The following is an 18,060-nucleotide window of genomic DNA, read 5'->3' on the forward strand; positions in this document are numbered from 1 at the left end:
TAACTCTGTAGTATAATATCAGTCACGTCCTGTCTCTCTATGTTCTACTGTGTGAGTGTGAATGTCTCTGTATTTCTAATGTGAGACTTGAGTGTGAGAGTAATTTGTTGCACTTTCAGATCTCTCTCACGGGCAGGATGCACTGTAACATGGTGGGTGTACAATGTCTAACCCCACACCCCTGTCCTGACATCTCCCATGCCTAAAATCAACTAGTAGGATATCATCAAAAAGGAATGGAACTATAGTCGAATCGGAGCCCCAAAGTCATTCTACATTCTACATGACATCAACAGGTCTCAGGGAAGGTGGTTTGTAGTAATACGTGGTGTTTAGCCAGCTGACATGTACCACAGAGAGTCTTTGTGAGCCATTCAATGGATGTAATGTTTTCAGAACTGGCCTCACTCTCTATATACTCTCTTTAAGATATCTTTCTTCTATCATTCTATTGGCGATTATCTCTGTCTGGGCTGTAGTTCCACTCTGCCATCGGCTGCCTGTCCTGCCTCAATGTCTGCGATCTAGACAGATACATTGATGCTCAGCTGTAGTTAATGTTCAGTCCAGTCTCACGGATTAGCCTGCTGCTTTATAATACACACAAACACGCATGCACACACACACACACACACACACACACACACACACACACACACACACACACACACACACACACACACACACACACACACACACACACACACACACACAGGTGCATTGTACTTTCATTAAAACATTCAATTTGGTCCTCTGGGGCCTGAATGTCTGCTGTTTTTGGGGAAACCAGATTTTTGCACTTTCTGAGCAATGAGTGACATAAACCAGGTGTGTGCACTCTCTGATCAATGAGTGACATAAACCAGGTGTGTGCACTCTCTGAGCAATGAGTGACATAAACCAGGTATGTGCACTCTCTGAGCAGTGAGTGTCATAAGCCAGGTGTGTGCACTCTCTGAGCAGTTAGTGACATAAACCAGGTATGTGCACTCTCTGAGCAGTGAGTGTCATAAGCCAGGTGTGTGCACTCTCTGAGCAGTTAGTGACATAAACCAGGTGTGTGCACTCTCTGAGCAATGAGTGACATAAACCAGGTGTGTGCACTCTCTGAGCAATGAGTGACATAAACCAGGTGTGTGGGTTAAAACAAAGATCTAAATCAACAGCTGGACATGTCATTTCAGACAGCTTTATGGCAGCTCATTTCAGACAGCTTTATGGCAGCTCATTTCAGACAGCTTTATGGCAGCTCATTTCAGACAGCTTTATGGCAGCTCATTTCGCTTGTAGTTTGTTGGTCTGTCTGGCTGAAGATGCAGTTTTATCTTTGTGTTTCTGTCTCTTCTCTCTGTGTGTACATATCCATCGCTGGTGAGTAAACACACTCACACACACCATTGCATCCCCCCCAACACCCCAATGCCGACCCCTTCCAGACCTTCTCACATTCTCCACACCACGAAGAACCTCTCTGTTCTTCGCTCCCCCGGGTTGTTGTGTGGGTTGGGTTTGATTCATTTGATTTGACTGCTTGACTTTTTGTTGGACTGCTCTTTGGTCTTGGTGGTGCAGGAGCGTTTGGTTTGACCATCATCAACCAATAGCATGGAGCACCCTGTGACGATTCGCTTTACTTCAGAAAAGAAATACATCCGTCAAATCTTATTATGTAATAAATGTTTAATGTCCTTAATTACTTAAACAGTTTGGCGGTTTGCTGAACTGTTTGTTTCCCTTGGTGTGTGCGTGCAAGTGTGCGTGTGTGTGAGTGTGAGTGTGTGTGAGTGTGTGTGAGTGTGTGTGCCTAGTGCAGTAAGGTGTATCTTATTATGATTTAATCATGCATCGATCCGCAGTCTCGCTCTTCCTGGAACAGTTTATACCCTGTGCCACTGCATGATCTCACTCTGCCCTCATCTCTGCCAACTTCCCAGGAAGACCATGTACCATTGAACATGTTTAACACTTGTTGTGATCCCATGGAAACTCCCCTGAATGTGTGTTTAACACACACACAGTCCTGCTAGCTGAACACACGTGTAGCACACACACACGGTCACTGCCGCACATGCGCGCTGCGTATAATAACCACTTCACTGTGTGCTGGGACTCTGAGGGCTGAGGCAGTGGCTGACCACCCTGAACCTCCAGATGTATAAATCCTCCTTACACTCATTTACAGTATCAGTGCAACAGCTGGTTAATACATTTTAGACTGTGACACAGGCTTCATACCAAATGGCACCCTATTCCCTTTATAGTGCACGACTGTTGACCTGGGCCACTCTGGTTGTAGTGCACTACAGAGAGAATTGGATGCCATTTGGAATATAACCAAAGTGTAAAAGCATGGGAATGGGGGAATTCATCACCAAATCTTAGTTTTAGGGTAAGTTGTTCAGTCTTATAGGACAGTATTAGTGTTCCATGGTTACATTGGTTAAGTCTCTGTCAGTATTAGTGTTACAGTGGATAAGTCTCTGTCAGTATTAGTGTTACAGTGGTTAAGTCTCTGTCAGTAGTAGTGTTCCATGGTTAAGTCTCTGTCAGTATTAGTGTTACGTGGTTAAGTCTCTGTCAGTATTAGTGTTCCATGGTTAAGTCTCTGTCAGTATTAGTGTTACAGTGGTTAAGTCTCTGTCAGTATTAGTGTTACAGTGGATAAGTCTCTGTCAGTATTAGTGTTACAGTGGTTAAGTCTCTGTCAGTAGTAGTGTTCCATGGTTAAGTCTCTGTCAGTATTAGTGTTACAGTGGTTAAGTCTCTGTCAGTATTAGTGTTCCATGGTTAAGTCTCTGTCAGTATTAGTGTTACAGTGGTTAAGTCTCTGTCAGTATTAGTGTTCCGTGGTTAAGTCTGTGTCAGTATTAGTGTTACAGTGGTTAAGTCTCTGTCATTATTAGTGTTCCATTGTTACAGAGGTTAAGTCTCTGTCAGTATTAGTGTTACAGTGGTTAAGTCTCTGTCAGTATCAGTGTTACAGTGGTTAAGTCTCTGTCAGTATTAGTGTTACGGTGGTTAAGTCTCTGTCAGTATTAGTGTTACAGTGGTTAAGTCTCTGTCAGTATTAGTGTTACGGTGGTTAAGTCTCTGTCAGTATTAGTGTTACAGTGGTTAACTCTCTGTCAGTATTAGAGTTACAGTGGTTAAGTCTCTGTCAGTATTAGTGTTACATTGGTTTAGTCTCTGTCAGTATCAGTGTTACAGTGGTTAAGTCTCTGTCCGTATCAGTGTTACAGTGGTTAAGTCTCTGTCAGTATTAGTGTTACAGTGGTTAAGTCTCTGTCAGTATTAGTGTTACAGTGGTTAAGTCTCTGTCAGTATTAGTGTTACAGTGGTTAAGTCTCTGTCAGTATTAGTGTTACAGTGGTTAAGTCTCTGTCAGTATTAGTGTTACGGTGGTTAAGTCTCTGTCAGTATTAGTGTTACAGTGGTTAAGTCTCTGTCAGTATTAGTGTTACAGTGGTTAAGTCTCTGTCAGTATTAGTGTTACATTGGTTTAGTCTCTGTCAGTATCAGTGTTACATTGGTTTAGTCTCTGTCAGTATCAGTGTTACAGTGGTTAAGTCTCTGTCAGTATTAGTGTTACAGTGGTTAAGTCTCTGTCAGTATTAGTGTTACAGTGGTTAAGTCTCTGTCAGTATCAGTGTTACAGTGGTTAAGTCTCTGTCAGTATTAGTGTTCCATTGTTACAGAGGTTAAATCTCTGTCAGTATTAGTGTTCCATGGTTACAGTGGTTAAGTCTCTGTCAGTATTAGTGTTCCATTGTTACAGTGGTTAAGTCTCTGTCAGTATTAGTGTTCCATTGATACAGTGGTTAAGTCTCTGTCAGTATTAGTGTTCCATTGTTACAGTGGTTAAGTCTCTGTCAGTATCAGTGTTACAGTGGTTAAGTCTCTGTCAGTATTAGTGTTACAGTGGTAAGTCTCTGTCAGTATTAGTGTTACAGTGGTTAAGTCTCTGTCAGTATTAGTGTTACAGTGGTTAAATCTCTGTCAGTATTAGTGTTCCATGGTTACAGTGGTTAAGTCTCTGTCAGTATTAGTGTTACATTGGTTACGTCTCTGTCAGTATCAGTGTTACAGTGGTTAAGTCTCTGTCAGTATCAGTGTTACAGTGGTTAAGTCTCTGTCAGTATCAGTGTTAAGTCTCTGTCAGTATCAGTGTTACAGTGGTTAAGTCTCTTTCAGTATTAGTGTTCCATGGTTACGTTGGTTAAGTCTCTGTCAGTATTAGTGTTACAGTTGTTAAGTCTCTTTCAGTATTAGTGTTCCATGGTTAATTCTCTGTCAGTATTAGTGTTCCATTGTTACAGAGGTTAAGTCTCTGTCAGTATTAGTGTTACAGTGGTTAAGTCTCTGTCAGTATTAGTGTTACAGTGGTTAAGTCTCTGTCAGTATTAGTGTTACAGTGGTTAAGTCTCTGTCAGTATCAGTGTTACAGTGGTTAAGTCTCTGTCAGTATTAGTGTTACAGTGGTTAAGTCTCTGTCAGTATCAGTGTTACAGTGGTTAAGTCTCTGTCAGTATTAGTGTTAAGTCTCTGTCAGTATCAGTGTTACAGTGGTTAAGTCTCTGTCAGTATCAGTGTTAAGTCTCTGTCAGTATTAGTGTTACAGTGGTTAAGTCTCTGTCAGTATCAGTGTTAAGTCTCTGTCATTATTAGTGTTACAGTGGTTAAGTCTCTGTCAGTATTAGTGTTACAGTGGTTAAGTCTCTGTCAGTATTAGTGTTCCATTGTTACAGAGGTTAAGTCTCTGTCAGTATTAGTGTTACAGTGGTTAAGTCTCTGTCAGTATTAGTGTTCCAGTGGTTAAGTCTCTGTCAATATTAGTGTTACAGTGGTTAAGTCTCTGTCAGTATTAGTGTTACATTGTTACAGTGGTTAAGTCTCTGTCATTATTAGTGTTCTATTGCTACAGTGGTTAAGTCTCTGTCAGTATTAGTGTTACAGTGGTTAAGTCTGTCAGTATTAGTGTTACAGTGGTTAAGTCTCTGTCAGTATTAGTGTTACAGTGGTTAAGTCTCTTCAGTATTAGTGTTACAGAGGTTAAGTCTCTGTCAGTATTAGTGTTACAGTGGTTAATCTCTGTCAGTATTAGTGTTACAGTGGTTAAGTCTCTGTCAGTATTAGTGTTACAGTGGTTAAGTCTCTGTCAGTATTAGTGTTCCAGTGGTTAAGTCTCTGTCAATATTAGTGTTACAGTGGTTAATCTCTGTCAGTATTAGTGTTCCATGGTTACATTGGTTAAGTCTCTGTCAGTATTAGTGTTACAGTGGTTAAGTCTCTGTCAGTATCAGTGTTACAGTGGTTAAGTCTCTGTCAGTATTAGTGTTCCATTGTTACAGAGGTTAAGTCTCTGTGAGTATTAGTGTTCCATGGTTAAGTCTCTGTCAGTATTAGTGTTACAGTGGTTAAGTCTCTGTCAGTATTAGTGTTCCATGGTTAAGTCTCTGTCAGTATTAGTGTTACAGTGGTTAAGTCTCTGTCAGTATTAGTGTTCCGTGGTTAAGTCTGTGTCAGTATTAGTGTTACAGTGGTTAAGTCTCTGTCATTATTAGTGTTCCATTGTTACAGTGGTTAAGTCTCTGTCAGTATTAGTGTTACAGTGGTTAAGTCTCTGTCAGTATCAGTGTTACAGTGGTTAAGTCTCTGTCAGTATTAGTGTTACAGTGGTTAAGTCTCTGTCAGTATTAGTGTTCCATTGTTACAGTGGTTAAGTCTCTGTCAGTATTAGTGTTACAGTGGTTAAGTCTCTGTCAGTATCAGTGTTACAGTGGTTAAGTCTCTGTCAGTATTAGTGTTCCATTGTTACAGAGGTTAAGTCTCTGTGAGTATTAGTTTTCCATGGTTAAGTCTCTGTCAGTATTAGTGTTACAGTGGTTAAGTCTCTGTCAGTATTAGTGTTCCATGGTTAAGTCTCTGTCAGTATTAGTGTTACAGTGGTTAAGTCTCTGTCAGTATTAGTGTTCCGTGGTTAAGTCTGTGTCAGTATTAGTGTTACAGTGGTTAAGTCTCTGTCATTATTAGTGTTCCATTGTTACAGTGGTTAAGTCTCTGTCAGTATTAGTGTTACAGTGGTTAAGTCTCTGTCAGTATCAGTGTTACAGTGGTTAAGTCTCTGTCAGTATTAGTGTTACAGTGGTTAAGTCTCTGTCAGTATTAGTGTTCCATTGTTACAGTGGTTAAGTCTCTGTCAGTATTAGTGTTACAGTGGTTAAGTCTCTGTCAGTATCAATGTTACAGTGGTTAAGTCTCTGTCAGTATTAGTGTTCCATTGTTACAGAGGTTAAGTCTCTGTGAGTATTAGTTTTCCATGGTTAAGTCTCTGTCAGTATTAGTGTTACAGTGGTTAAGTCTCTGTCAGTATTAGTGTTCCATGGTTAAGTCTCTGTCAGTATTAGTGTTACAGTGGTTAAGTCTCTGTCAGTATTAGTGTTCCGTGGTTAAGTCTGTGTCAGTATTAGTGTTACAGTGGTTAAGTCTCTGTCATTATTAGTGTTCCATTGTTACAGTGGTTAAGTCTCTGTCAGTATTAGTGTTACAGTGGTTAAGTCTCTGTCAGTATCAGTGTTACAGTGGTTAAGTCTCTGTCAGTATTAGTGTTACAGTGGTTAAGTCTCTGTCAGTATTAGTGTTCCATTGTTACAGTGGTTAAGTCTGTCCAGGTCAGGGAAAGTCTGTGTCTTTGATCTCTACTGTCAGGCTCTCCATCTGCTCTGTGCTCTGTAATGCTGCGGATACCATTGATCTGCCGTCTCATATTACCAGACACAGAGCAGATAACTGGACTTTTACTGGAATTGATCCCCTTCTTATCCCCAGCTCTGCCCATAAATGCCCACACACCCGTGTCCTTTTAAGAGCTGCTTAGTGCTGGTAGTGCACAAGTGTTCTGCTCTCCATCTCCCCATCTGCCTAACAGGCTGGGTGTAGGGTCTGGGTCAGCACTTTGCACAGCTCACTCTCAACATGTTCAGCACTTTGTTGGATGCCTCGTCCTAATTCACTGTATTCCTCGGCTTTGTTCGTCTCCTTCCATCTCTCTCTCTCTCTCTCTCTCTCTCTCTCTCTCTATTTCTCTTTCTCTCTCTCTTTCTCTCTCTCTCTCTTTCTCTCTCTCTTTCTCTCTCTCTTTCTCTCTCTCTCTCTGCAGAAGAAACTAGTGCTGACGTTCCACACCTCTACCCCAGCGGCGTGTAAACATTTGTGGAAGTGTGGGGTGGAGAACCAAGCATTTTACAAGTGAGTCCCACAAAACACTGCAACACTCTCATATACATCTCTCTATCAAAGGTGGAACTTGTGTGTGTGTTTGGACGTGTTTAACTATTCTTGTGAAGTCCCCACACAAGGTTAGCTGTACAAGACTGTGTGTGTGTGTGTGTGTGTGTGTGTGTGTGTGTGTGTGTGTGTGTGTGTGTGTGTGTGTGTGTGTGTGTGTGTGTGTGTGTGTGTGTGTGTGTGTACAAGTTTTACTATACTTGTAAGTACCAGAAGTCCTCACAAGAATAGCAAACCAACTCAAATTCAGAGAAGTGAGGACATTTTGCCGGTCCTCACTTGTAAAAAGGCTATTTAAGTTTAGGGTAAGGTTTGGGGTTATGGTTAGGGTTCAAGTTAAGGTAAGGGTTGGCGCTTAGGAAAAAAAGGATTTTGAATGGGAATCAATTGTTCCCCAAAAATTCCTCACAAGTATAGTAAGACATGGATGTGTGTGTGCGTGTGTGTGTTGTGTGCGTAGGCTCTAGCCAGGTTGATTTGTGGCTGCAGACTGCTGTTGTCAGTAGTTTAATCCAGAGTTATGAGTGTGACTGGATGGATGGATGGATGGATGAATGGATGGATGGGGTTGGATGGGAGGGGTGGAGGGTTGGACAGACAGACAGCACTGGCTCTCATGGCCAGCAGCTGAGCCTGGCTCCTGATTGCTTTTTTCTGGCTCCTGAGGGCTCGAGTTTCCCTCCTCCTCAGCAGAGAGGCAGGCTTGGATGTCAGATCAGAGCTCGTTAATGAAATGAGACTGAATTGAATTTAGAATATGGCAGTCAAAGAGTGAACTGTGAAGTGCTGTCCTGGCACACATTAACCTTTTTGACAGGACCAACTAGACTGGATACCTGTAAAGTCTTATGAGTTCCTTTTTGACAGGAATAACTAGACTGGATACCTGTAAAGTCTTATGAGTTCCTTTTTGACAGGACTAACTAGACTGAACCACACATCACATTAGGATACCTGTCAAATCACATGAGTTCCTAAATGCCAAATGTAACTAATGAATCAATGTGCCATCTTGTTTAAAAAACAATTATCTACGTCTCTTTGACAGATGTGCAAAGTCAAGCCAGATCAAGACTGTGTCCAGCAGTAATATTTTCTTCAAGGGAAGCAGGTTTCGGTACAGGTGCGACATTGAATGCTTGACTGTGTGACTGAGCCTTACTAAGCCAAGCTGTGTCCAGATAAATGCCCCTAGACTTTTGTATTGTTTGTTTTGATCATTTCCCAAAGCACCTAACATGGCTTACATGCTACGTATCTCTTCATTTCAGCAGCTGGATATGTGCTCAAGCAATTTAGCTTAAGAGACGATTTAGCTTAATTTAGCTTAAGGACTAGGTTATTTGTTATAGAGAATTAATTGGTTCAAGTTGGCAGGTTGCCTAGCGGTTGGAGCGTTGGGCCAGTAATCAAAATATTGCTGGTTCGAATCCCCGAGACGACTAGTTGAAAAATCTGATGTGCCCTTAGCAAGGCACTTAACCATAATTGCTCCTGTAAATCGCATTTGAAAGAGCGTCTGCTAAAATTAAAATGTAAAAGTCATGTTTTTTCCCCGATATGGACTAGGTCTAGGTAACATACTGTAAAACATGTTGATATGATCTCAGGTTTGGGGACAATGTTTGGATTAAGGTTGATTTCCTGCTTTGGTGTAACTTTACCCTGTATGATACAGTACACACTGTAGAACTACACCAAAGTCACACTGTAGAACTACACCTAGACAAAGTCACACTGTAGAACTACACCTAGACAAAGTCACACTGTAGAACTACACCTAGACAAAGTCACCCTGTAGAACTACACCTAGACAAAGTCACACTGTAGAACTACACCTAGACAAAGTCACACTGTAGAACTACACCTAGACAAAGTCACACTGTAGCGCTACACCTAGACAAAGTCACCCTGTAGAACTACACCTAGACAAAGTCACACTGTAGCGCTACACCTAGACAAAGTCACCCTGTAGAACTACACCTAGACAAAGTCACAATGTAGAGCTACACCTAGACAAAGTCACCCTGTAGCGCTACACCTAGACAAAGTCACACTGTAGCGCTACACCTAGACAAAGTCACACTGTAGAACTACACCTAGACAAAGTCACACTGAAGAACTACACCTAGACAAAGTCACACTGTAGCGCTACACCTAGACAAAGTCACACTGTAGCGCTACACCTAGACAAAGTCACACTGTAGAACTACACCTAGACAAAGTCACTTATTGGGTTCTCTTTAGTGGAAGAGTTGCAAAAGAAGTCATCGAAGCCAGCTCCAAGATCCAGAGAGAACCACCGGAGGTGCATAGGTGAGAGAGAGAGAACTGAACCTCACTGTCATAGTTAGTACCACATACCAGGAAAATGTGTGTTTATTCTGGTAAGTCAGATAACAACTGTTGTTTATACCATGTTTCAGGTTACACTTTGGGCAGAGCAGAAGCTTCAACTCACTGAGCCACAAAAACCTGATCATAAACATGGAGCCTCTTGTCCCAGCAATGCCCTCCACCAATGAGTATGAAGAGACCTCGGCAGACAATGGTAAGAGCACGCAGTCACACACACACACTCAGGCAAATAATACATACACGCATGCACGCATACACACATACTGGCCGCATCCTTGGGTTTGCTTGGTCTCCAGTGACAGCTGTTAGGTATCCAGCTCTCGGAGTTGGGAGTGTAAATTGAGCAGCTGATGCTACGGTAAGCCTCGTTTCCCTGGAGACTCCAATCACAGAGCTAAAAATACACCTCCCATGAGCCTCCCTGAGGACACCATGCTGGTAATGACCAGTCACGGAAGTGCACCATGACATCACGGAAACAGACCCAGGACCCTAGCTAGGGTTAGCGTTAACAGTAACTTAATTAGCACATATTTGTTTGGCTTCAAGGGGTGTGTGTGTGTGTGTGTGTGTGATACAGCACTCTATTTCTTTATTTACTAAACCTCATGTTAGTCTCATCCTCAGATATACAGCACAATAGATGGCTTGTAAACGGTAGGCTGGTTTATGTGTGGCATAGAAGCTGGTGCCTCTTTTCCTGTAAATGGTATAAGAAGGTGGAGTTTCTCCAGACCAGGACTGACAGGCTGGTAGTATGTATAGTGGTCGTTAGTTGTTCCAGATTAGGACTGACAGGCTGGTAGTATGTATAGTGGTCGTTAGTTGTTCCAGACTAGGACTGACAGGCTGGTAGTATGTATAGTGGTCGTTAGTTGTTCCAGATTAGGACTGACAGGCTGGTAGTATGTATAGTGGTCGTTAGTCGTTCCAGACTAGGACTGACAGGCTGATAGTATGTATAGTGGTCGTTAGTTGTTCCAGACGAGGACTGACAGGCTGGTAGTATGTATAGTGGTCGTTAGTTGTTCCAGACTAGGACTGACAGGCTGGTAGTATGTATAGTGGTCGTTAGTTGTTCCAGACTAGGACTGACAGGCTGGTAGTATGTATAGTGGTCGTTAGTTGTTCCAGACCAGGACTGACAGGCTGGTAGTATGTATAGTGGTCGTTAGTCGTTCCAGACTAGGACTGACAGGCTGGTAGTATGTATAGTGGTCGTTAGTCGTTCCAGACTAGGACTGACAGGCTGATAGTATGTATAGTGGTCGTTAGTCGTTCCAGACTAGGACTGACAGGCTGGTAGTATGTATAGTGGTCGTTAGTTGTTCCAGATTAGGACTGACAGGCTGGTAGTATGTATAGTGGTCGTTAGTTGTTCCAGCCCAGGACTGACAGGCTGGTAGTATGTATAGTGGTCGTTAGTTGTTCCAGACTAGGACTGACAGGCTGGTAGTATGTATAGTGGTCGTTAGTTGTTCCAGACTAGGACTGACAGGCTGGTAGTATGTATAGTGGTCGTTAGTTGTTCCAGACTAGGACTGACAGGCTGGTAGTATGTATAGTGGTCGTTAGTTGTTCCAGCCCAGGACTGACAGGCTGGTAGTATGTATAGTGGTCGTTAGTTGTTCCAGCCCAGGACTGACAGGCTGGTAGTATGTATAGTGGTCGTTAGTTGTTCCAGCCCAGGACTGACAGGCTGGTAGTATGTATAGTGGTCGTTAGTTGTTCCAGACTAGGACTGACAGGCTGGTAGTATGTATAGTGGTCGTTAGTTGTTCCAGACTAGGACTGACAGGCTGGTAGTATGTATAGTGGTCGTTAGTTGTTCCAGCCCAGGACTGACAGGCTGGTAGTATGTATAGTGGTCGTTAGTTGTTCCAGCCCAGGACTGACAGGCTGGTAGTATGTATAGTGGTCGTTAGTTGTTCCAGACTAGGACTGACAGGCTGGTAGTATGTATAGTGGTCGTTAGTTGTTCCAGACTAGGACTGACAGGCTGGTAGTATGTATAGTGGTCGTTAGTTGTTCCAGACTAGGACTGACAGGCTGGTAGTATGTATAGTGGTCGTTAGTTGTTCCAGACTAGGACTGACAGGCTGGTAGTATGTATAGTGGTCGTTAGTCGTTCCAGACTAGGACTGACAGGCTGGTAGTATGTATAGTGGTCGTTAGTTGTTCCAGACTAGGACTGACAGGCTGGTAGTATGTATAGTGGTCGTTAGTTGTTCCAGACTAGGACTGACAGGCTGGTAGTATGTATAGTGGCCAGTATAAGAGGGTTCTGCCGAGGGATCACAGAGCTTAATCCATCAGCTCTACTGCTGACACTCTGGCTTAACACTGGCCTAGGATCAGTTTATCCCCAGGAGGCTGTCTGACCAGACCTGCCCTTCGAGGGAACAGAGATGGAAGAAAGAGAGGGGGAGGGAAGAAGAGCAAAGGGGAGAGGGGGATGGAGAAAGGGGGGAAGGAGGAGATGAGAGAGGGCAGAAACCTGAACCTGCCACTCTAGGTATGAGTGGCCCAATCAGACATATATTGTTTAATGCCCTCTACTTGTCAGTGTTCCCTAAACATGCAAACACATCAGATACAAGTCAAAGCAAGCAGTGCACTGGAATGACATTCAGATTAACAAAAATGACATTCACTCTCATGGGATGGGTGGCTAAAAATAATTAACTGAAAGCCACACCCCCAATTAGCCACCAATATGACTGAGGCATATGTCACTGTGCTTCTATAGCTATATATGTACCAGGCCACTGCCTACTTCATTAGTTCATTTAGCAAACAACACAGCTGATAAAGCAGTGCCTTTATCACAGTCCACACACCTATATTGTAGCTTTAATTAGCTATAAAACTGCACATTTTCCACTTTGCCCCATGGCAAAATGTGTGGAATTACAGGAAATTTGCTTTAAAAAAGCAACATTTTCTCTCAGCCTCATGTTAAAATGTGTAGAATTGCAGGATGTTAGCAGTTTCCCCAAACATTTCTGCAGGTCCACCCACCAACGGATTTCTGTCTACGCCACTGACCTGAACTTGTTTTTTTTATACTTTGTGTTTGCCATCTGTCAGCTGGGGTGAGGTATCAGGAGACATCCAGGGGGCCTGTCTCTACCTCTGAGTTATACCCCCAAGGTGTTACCCCCTGGATTCTAACACACACACATACACACAAACGTCCCTCTTTCACATTCCCATTTAGGGCATTACGCTATTACACGCGTAGGGCTCTATTCTCACTCTAGTCAGCTTCTTATCCACCATCCTGCCAGGACAATTTACAGCATATGCCTGCCGGGAAAAAAATTATCTTGGCTGGGTTTTAAAGAACTACCAGAGTGGCCATTTCATCTGTCACTTCTCGACTGACTGGGCTGGAGCAGGAAGCAGTCACCAGCAGCAGGTGTTGGTGCTGACCAGGCCTATAGACCCTGAGCCTCTGTAGGCTCTGTAGGCCTCCTATGACTGACTAGCACAGCCTGTCTAGTCTACCCAGGGCCACTGAGGGCCACTACACAGGGCCGGGTTGGCTGGTCGGCTGGCTGGCTGGAAGAGGACTGGCCACCCCTCAGAGCCTGGTTCCTCTCTAGGTTCCTGCCTTTCTAGGGAGTTTCTCCTAGCCACCGTGCCTCTACATCTGCATTGCTTGCTCTCTGGGGTTTTAGACTGGCTTTCTGTACAGCACTTTGTGACATCCGCTTGTTTGAAAAGGGCTCCATAAATACATTTGATTGTTAAATTGATAGCCCTAAGGGGGTTTTAGGAATATAAACCCCTTCATATGCATCAGCATGAATGGGTAATACAACGGGATGTGAACATGTATGTGTTTGTGTGGGAATGAGACATAGTAATCTCCTCTGGCCCCCCTCTCTCCCTAGCCTCACTGGCCCCCCCTCTCTCCGTAGCCTCTCTGGCCCCCTCTCTCCCTAACCTCTCTGGCCCCCTCTCTCCCTAGCCTCTCTGGCCCCCTCTCTCCCTAACCTCTCTGGCCCCCCTCTCTCCGTAGCCTCTCTGGCCCCCTCTCTCCCTAACCTCTCTGGCCCCCTCTCTCCCTAACCTCTCTGGCCCCCTCTCTCCCTAACCTCTCTGGCCCCCTCTCTCCCTAACCTCTCTGGCCCCCCTCTCTCCCTAGCTTCTTTGGCCCCCTCTCTCCCTAGCGTCTCTGGGCTCTCTCTCTCCCTAGGTTCCCTGGCCCCCCTCTCTGCCCCCTCTCTCCTAACCTTTCTGACCCCCCCTCTCTTTCTAGCTCCCCTGGCCCCCCTCTCTCCTAACAGCTCTGGACCCCTCTCTCCATAGCCTCTCTGGCCCCCCCTCTCTCCTAGCCTCTCTGGCCCCTCTCTCTCCCTAGCATCTCAGGTCCCTGACTCCCCTTGCTACTCTGGCCTCCCTCTCTCCTAGCCTCTCTGGCCCCCCCTCTCTCCTTGCCACTCTGGCCCCCCTCTCTCCTAGCCTCTCTGGCCCCCCCTCTCTCCTTGCCACTCTGGCCCCCCCTTTCTCCTAGCCTCTCTGGCCCCCCCTCTCTCCTAGCCTCTCTGGCCCCCCCTCTCTCCTTGCCACTCTGGCCCCCCCTCTCTCCTAGCCTCTCTGGCCCCCCCTCTCTCCTTGCCACTCTGGCCCCCCCTCTCTCCTAGCCTCTCTGGCCCCCCCTCTCTCCTAGCTTCTCTGGCCCCCCTCTCTCCTAGCCTCTCTGGCCCCCCTCTCTCCTTGCCACTCTGGCCCCCCTCTCTCCTAGTGTTTCTGGCCCCCCTTTATCCTAGCCTCTCTGGCCCTAATCAGTCAGAGATTAGCTGGCCCTCTCTGCAAGACCAGGGGTGTAAAAATAGGCCTTCCTGCTTTTGGGATGATCCACCCCTAATGCCCTGTCTTTGTTAACGCTGCTGACATTTAAGTCATCTGGGAGAGTTGTGTGTGTGTATGCATGTTAAACCTGGTGCAGAGCTCAGAGCACGGTCAGTCAGTGTGTGTGGGAGTCGAGGCGCTGCTGGGTCAGAGTTAACGGGGGAGCAAAGCAGCCATGGAGCTTCTGGAGCAGAGGAATGAGGCAGATATTGGGTTGGGAGTTGGGGACCCTCTGGGGTGTGGGAGTGTCTTGCGGCAGCCGGCGGACGTGGGTGAGGAGTTGGGTGAGGGGCTGGGTGAGGAGCTGGGTGAGGGACTGGTTGAGGAGCTGGGTGAGGAGCTGGTTGAGGAGCTGGGTGAGGAGCTGGGTGAGGAGCTGGTTGAGGGGCTGGGTGAGGGGCTGGGTGAGGGGCTGGTTGAGGAGCTGGGTGAGGGGCTGGTTGAGGAGCTGGGTGAGGAGCTGGTTGAGGAGCTGGGTGAGGAGCTGGGTGAGGAGCTGGTTGAGGGGCTGGGTGAGGAGCTGGGTGAGGAGCTGGGTGAGGAGCTGGGTGAGGAGCTGGTTGAGGGGCTGGGTGAGGGACTGGGTGAGGAGCTGGGTGAGGAGCTGGGTGAGGAGCTGGGTGAGGGGCTGGTTGAGGGGCTGGTTGAGGAGCTGGTTGAGGAGCTGGGTGAGGAGCTGGGTGAGGAGCTGGGTGAGGGGCTGGGTGAGGGGCTGGTTGAGGGGCTGGGTGAGGGGCTGGTTGAGGAGCTGGGTGAGGGGCTGGTTGAGGAGCTGGGTGAGGAGCTGGTTGAGGAGCTGGGTGAGGAGCTGGGTGAGGAGCTGGGTGAGGGGCTGGTTGAGGAGCTGGGTGAGGGACTGGGTGAGGAGCTGGTTGAGGGGCTGGTTGAGGAGCTGGGTGAGGGACTGGTTGAGGGGCTGGTTGAGGAGCTGGGTGAGGGGCTGGTTGAGGAGCTGGGTGAGGGACTGGTTGAGGGGCTGGTTGAGGAGCTGGGTGAGGAGCTGGTTGAGGGGCTGGGTGAGGGGCTGGTTGAGGGGCTGGGTGAGGAGCTGGGTGAGGAGCTGGTTGAGGGGCTGGGTGAGGGACTGGGTGAGGAGCTGGGTGAGGGGCTGGTTGAGGAGCTGGGTGAGGGGCTGGTTGAGGAGCTGGGTGAGGGACTGGGTGAGGAGCTGGGTGAGGAGCTGGTTGAGGAGCTGGGTGAGGAGCTGGGTGAGGGACTGGTTGAGGAGACAGAGGAGATCCTAGGTGTGGGTTGTGGGGAGGTTCTGGAGGAGCGGGGAGATGCGGTGCGCTGCCGGTTAAAGATCACCACCAGTCACAACCTGCAGCTCCGCATGGCCAACCACACGGCCCGGGATGTCTATGTACGCCTGCTTGGCCACGGGGAGCACATCTCTGGAACCGGTACGGAACCATGGAATCAATGGGAAGGGGCGTGTGTGTGTGTGTGTGTGTGTGTGTGTGTGTGTGTGTGTGTGTGTGTGTGTGTGTGTGTGTGTGTGTGTGTGTGTGTGTGTGTGTGTGTGTGTGTGTATAATCAGTAGTGTATGGGTCACAGTCCGGGGGGAAAAAATGATTTAACAATGTACACTGTTAACATGTCTTTCTAACCTTGCTCCATAAACTCTGTTGATTTACTGACGTTGTTGTCGGGTCGAGCCTGTTGTTTGTTAATGGCCTGTTTATGGTTTAGTGTGAACGAGACATTGGCTGGACTGGAGCATCAGTGACGAGCGTCCACTGTATCTGTCATAGTTTTATGGAGCTCTGCTATCTGTTGTTGGGAACTGGGACTGAACTTAATTCATCTCTCATTCTGTGCTGCTGTGTGAGGGGCGTCTGGTTTCACAAGGCTAGCGTGGCGGGACATAGCGGGGAAAACCGCGTGTGTGTGTGTGTGTGTGTGTGTGTGTGTGTGTGTGTGTGTGTGTGTGTGTGTGTGTGTGTGTGTGTGTGTGTGTGTTGTTAAGGAGGAGCTGCAGGAATCTAACGGCTCAGTCTGTCACCTGATCTGAGTACACATGAGTACAGAACCACCCGTGATTACATTATCTACTGCTAAACTGACAGGGGAACAGAGAGCGAGGGAGCGAGGGAGGGAGGGAGGGAGGGAGGGAGATAGAGGGAGAGTATCTGGTGATTGCTATGTGAGCTCTCTTCCATTAATATGGGAGGCTCACTCACTCTTCAGTGATCAGGTGACTTGAAGGAGAGGACTCACACTTCAGTGATCAGGTGACTTGAAGGAGAGGACTCACTCTTCACTGATCCGGTGACTTGGAGAGGACTCACTCTTCAGTGATCAGGTGACTTGGAGAGGACTCACTCTTCAGTGATCAGGTGACTTGGAGAGGACTCACTCTTCAGTGATCAGGTGACTTGGAGAGGACTCACTCTTCAGTGATCAGGTGACTTGGAGAGGACTCACTCCTCAGTGATCAGGTGACCTGAAGGAGACGACTCACTCCTCAGTGATCAGGTGACTTGGAGAGGACTCACTCCTCAGTGATCAGGTGACTTGAAGGAGAGGACTCACTCCTCAGTGATCAGGTGACTTGAAGGAGAGGACTCACTCCTCAGTGATCAGGTGACTTGGAGAGGACTCAAACCTCAGTGATCAGGTGACTTGAAGGAGACGACTCACTCCTCAGTGATCAGGTGACTTGGAGAGGACTCACTCCTCAGTGATCAGGTGACCTGAAGGAGAGGACTCACTCCTCAGTGATCAGGTGACCTGAAGGAGAGGACTCACTCCTCAGTGATCAGGTGACCTGAAGGAGAGGACTCACTCCTCAGTGATCAGGTGACCTGAAGGAGAGGACTCACTCCTCAGTGATCAGGTGACCTGAAGGAGAGGACTCACTCCTCAGTGATCAGGTGACCTGAAGGAGAGGACTCACTCCTCAGTGATCAGATGACCTGAAGGAGAGGACTCACTCCTCAGTGATCAGGTGACCTGAAGGAGAGGACTCACTCCTCAGTGATCAGGTGACCTGAAGGAGAGGACTCACTCCTCAGTGATCAGGTGACTTGAAGGAGACGACTCACTACTCAGTGATCAGGTGACTTGGAGAGGACTCACTCCTCAGTGATCAGATGACTTGGAGAGGACTCACTCCTCAGTGATCACGTGACTTGAAGGAGAGAATCACCATGAGGTGTCTAGAATGACAAAACAGCTCCCTTCCACCTCTCGCTATCTCCTCTCTTTATCTCCCCTCCATCTCTCTCTATCTCCCCTCCATCTCTCTCTATCTCCCCTTCAACTTTCTCCATCTACCCTCCACCTCTCGCTATCTCTCCTCCACCTCTCGCCATCTCCCCTCCATCTCTCTCTATCTCCCCTTCAACTTTCTCCATCTACCCTCCACCTCTCGCTATCTCTCCTCCACCTCTCGCCATCTCCCCTCCATCTCTCTCTATCTCCCCTTCAACTTTCTCCATCTACCCTCCACCTCTCGCTATCTCTCCTCCACCTCTCGCCATCTCCCCTCCATCTCTCCATCTCCCCTCCACCTCTGTCTTCCCTCCACCTCTCTCTCCCCTAAACCTTTCTCAC

The 18,060-nt window shown here is 46.8% G+C and overlaps 1 protein-coding gene across 2 annotated transcripts in view; it reads left to right on the plus strand.

Moving 5' to 3' along the window:
• frmd3 (FERM domain containing 3) overlaps window positions 1-18,060 on the plus strand; it is an 85,619-nt gene that overhangs the window by 62,317 nt on the left and 5,242 nt on the right. Inside the window, exons 10-14 of one of the 2 annotated variants that reach the window (XM_014172571.2) lie at window positions 120-152; window positions 7,157-7,245; window positions 8,333-8,407; window positions 9,532-9,600; window positions 9,711-9,835. In XM_014172571.2, the coding sequence (XP_014028046.1) occupies window positions 120-152; window positions 7,157-7,245; window positions 8,333-8,407; window positions 9,532-9,600; window positions 9,711-9,835 (391 nt within the window). The remainder of the gene's footprint in view (window positions 1-119; window positions 153-7,156; window positions 7,246-8,332; window positions 8,408-9,531; window positions 9,601-9,710; window positions 9,836-18,060) is intronic. The other variant, XM_014172574.2, reaches the window with a different exon arrangement.

Source organism: Salmo salar, chromosome ssa24 (assembly GCF_905237065.1).
Source record: "Salmo salar chromosome ssa24, Ssal_v3.1, whole genome shotgun sequence".
In the NCBI taxonomy this organism is placed as follows: Eukaryota; Metazoa; Chordata; class Actinopteri; order Salmoniformes; family Salmonidae; genus Salmo; species Salmo salar.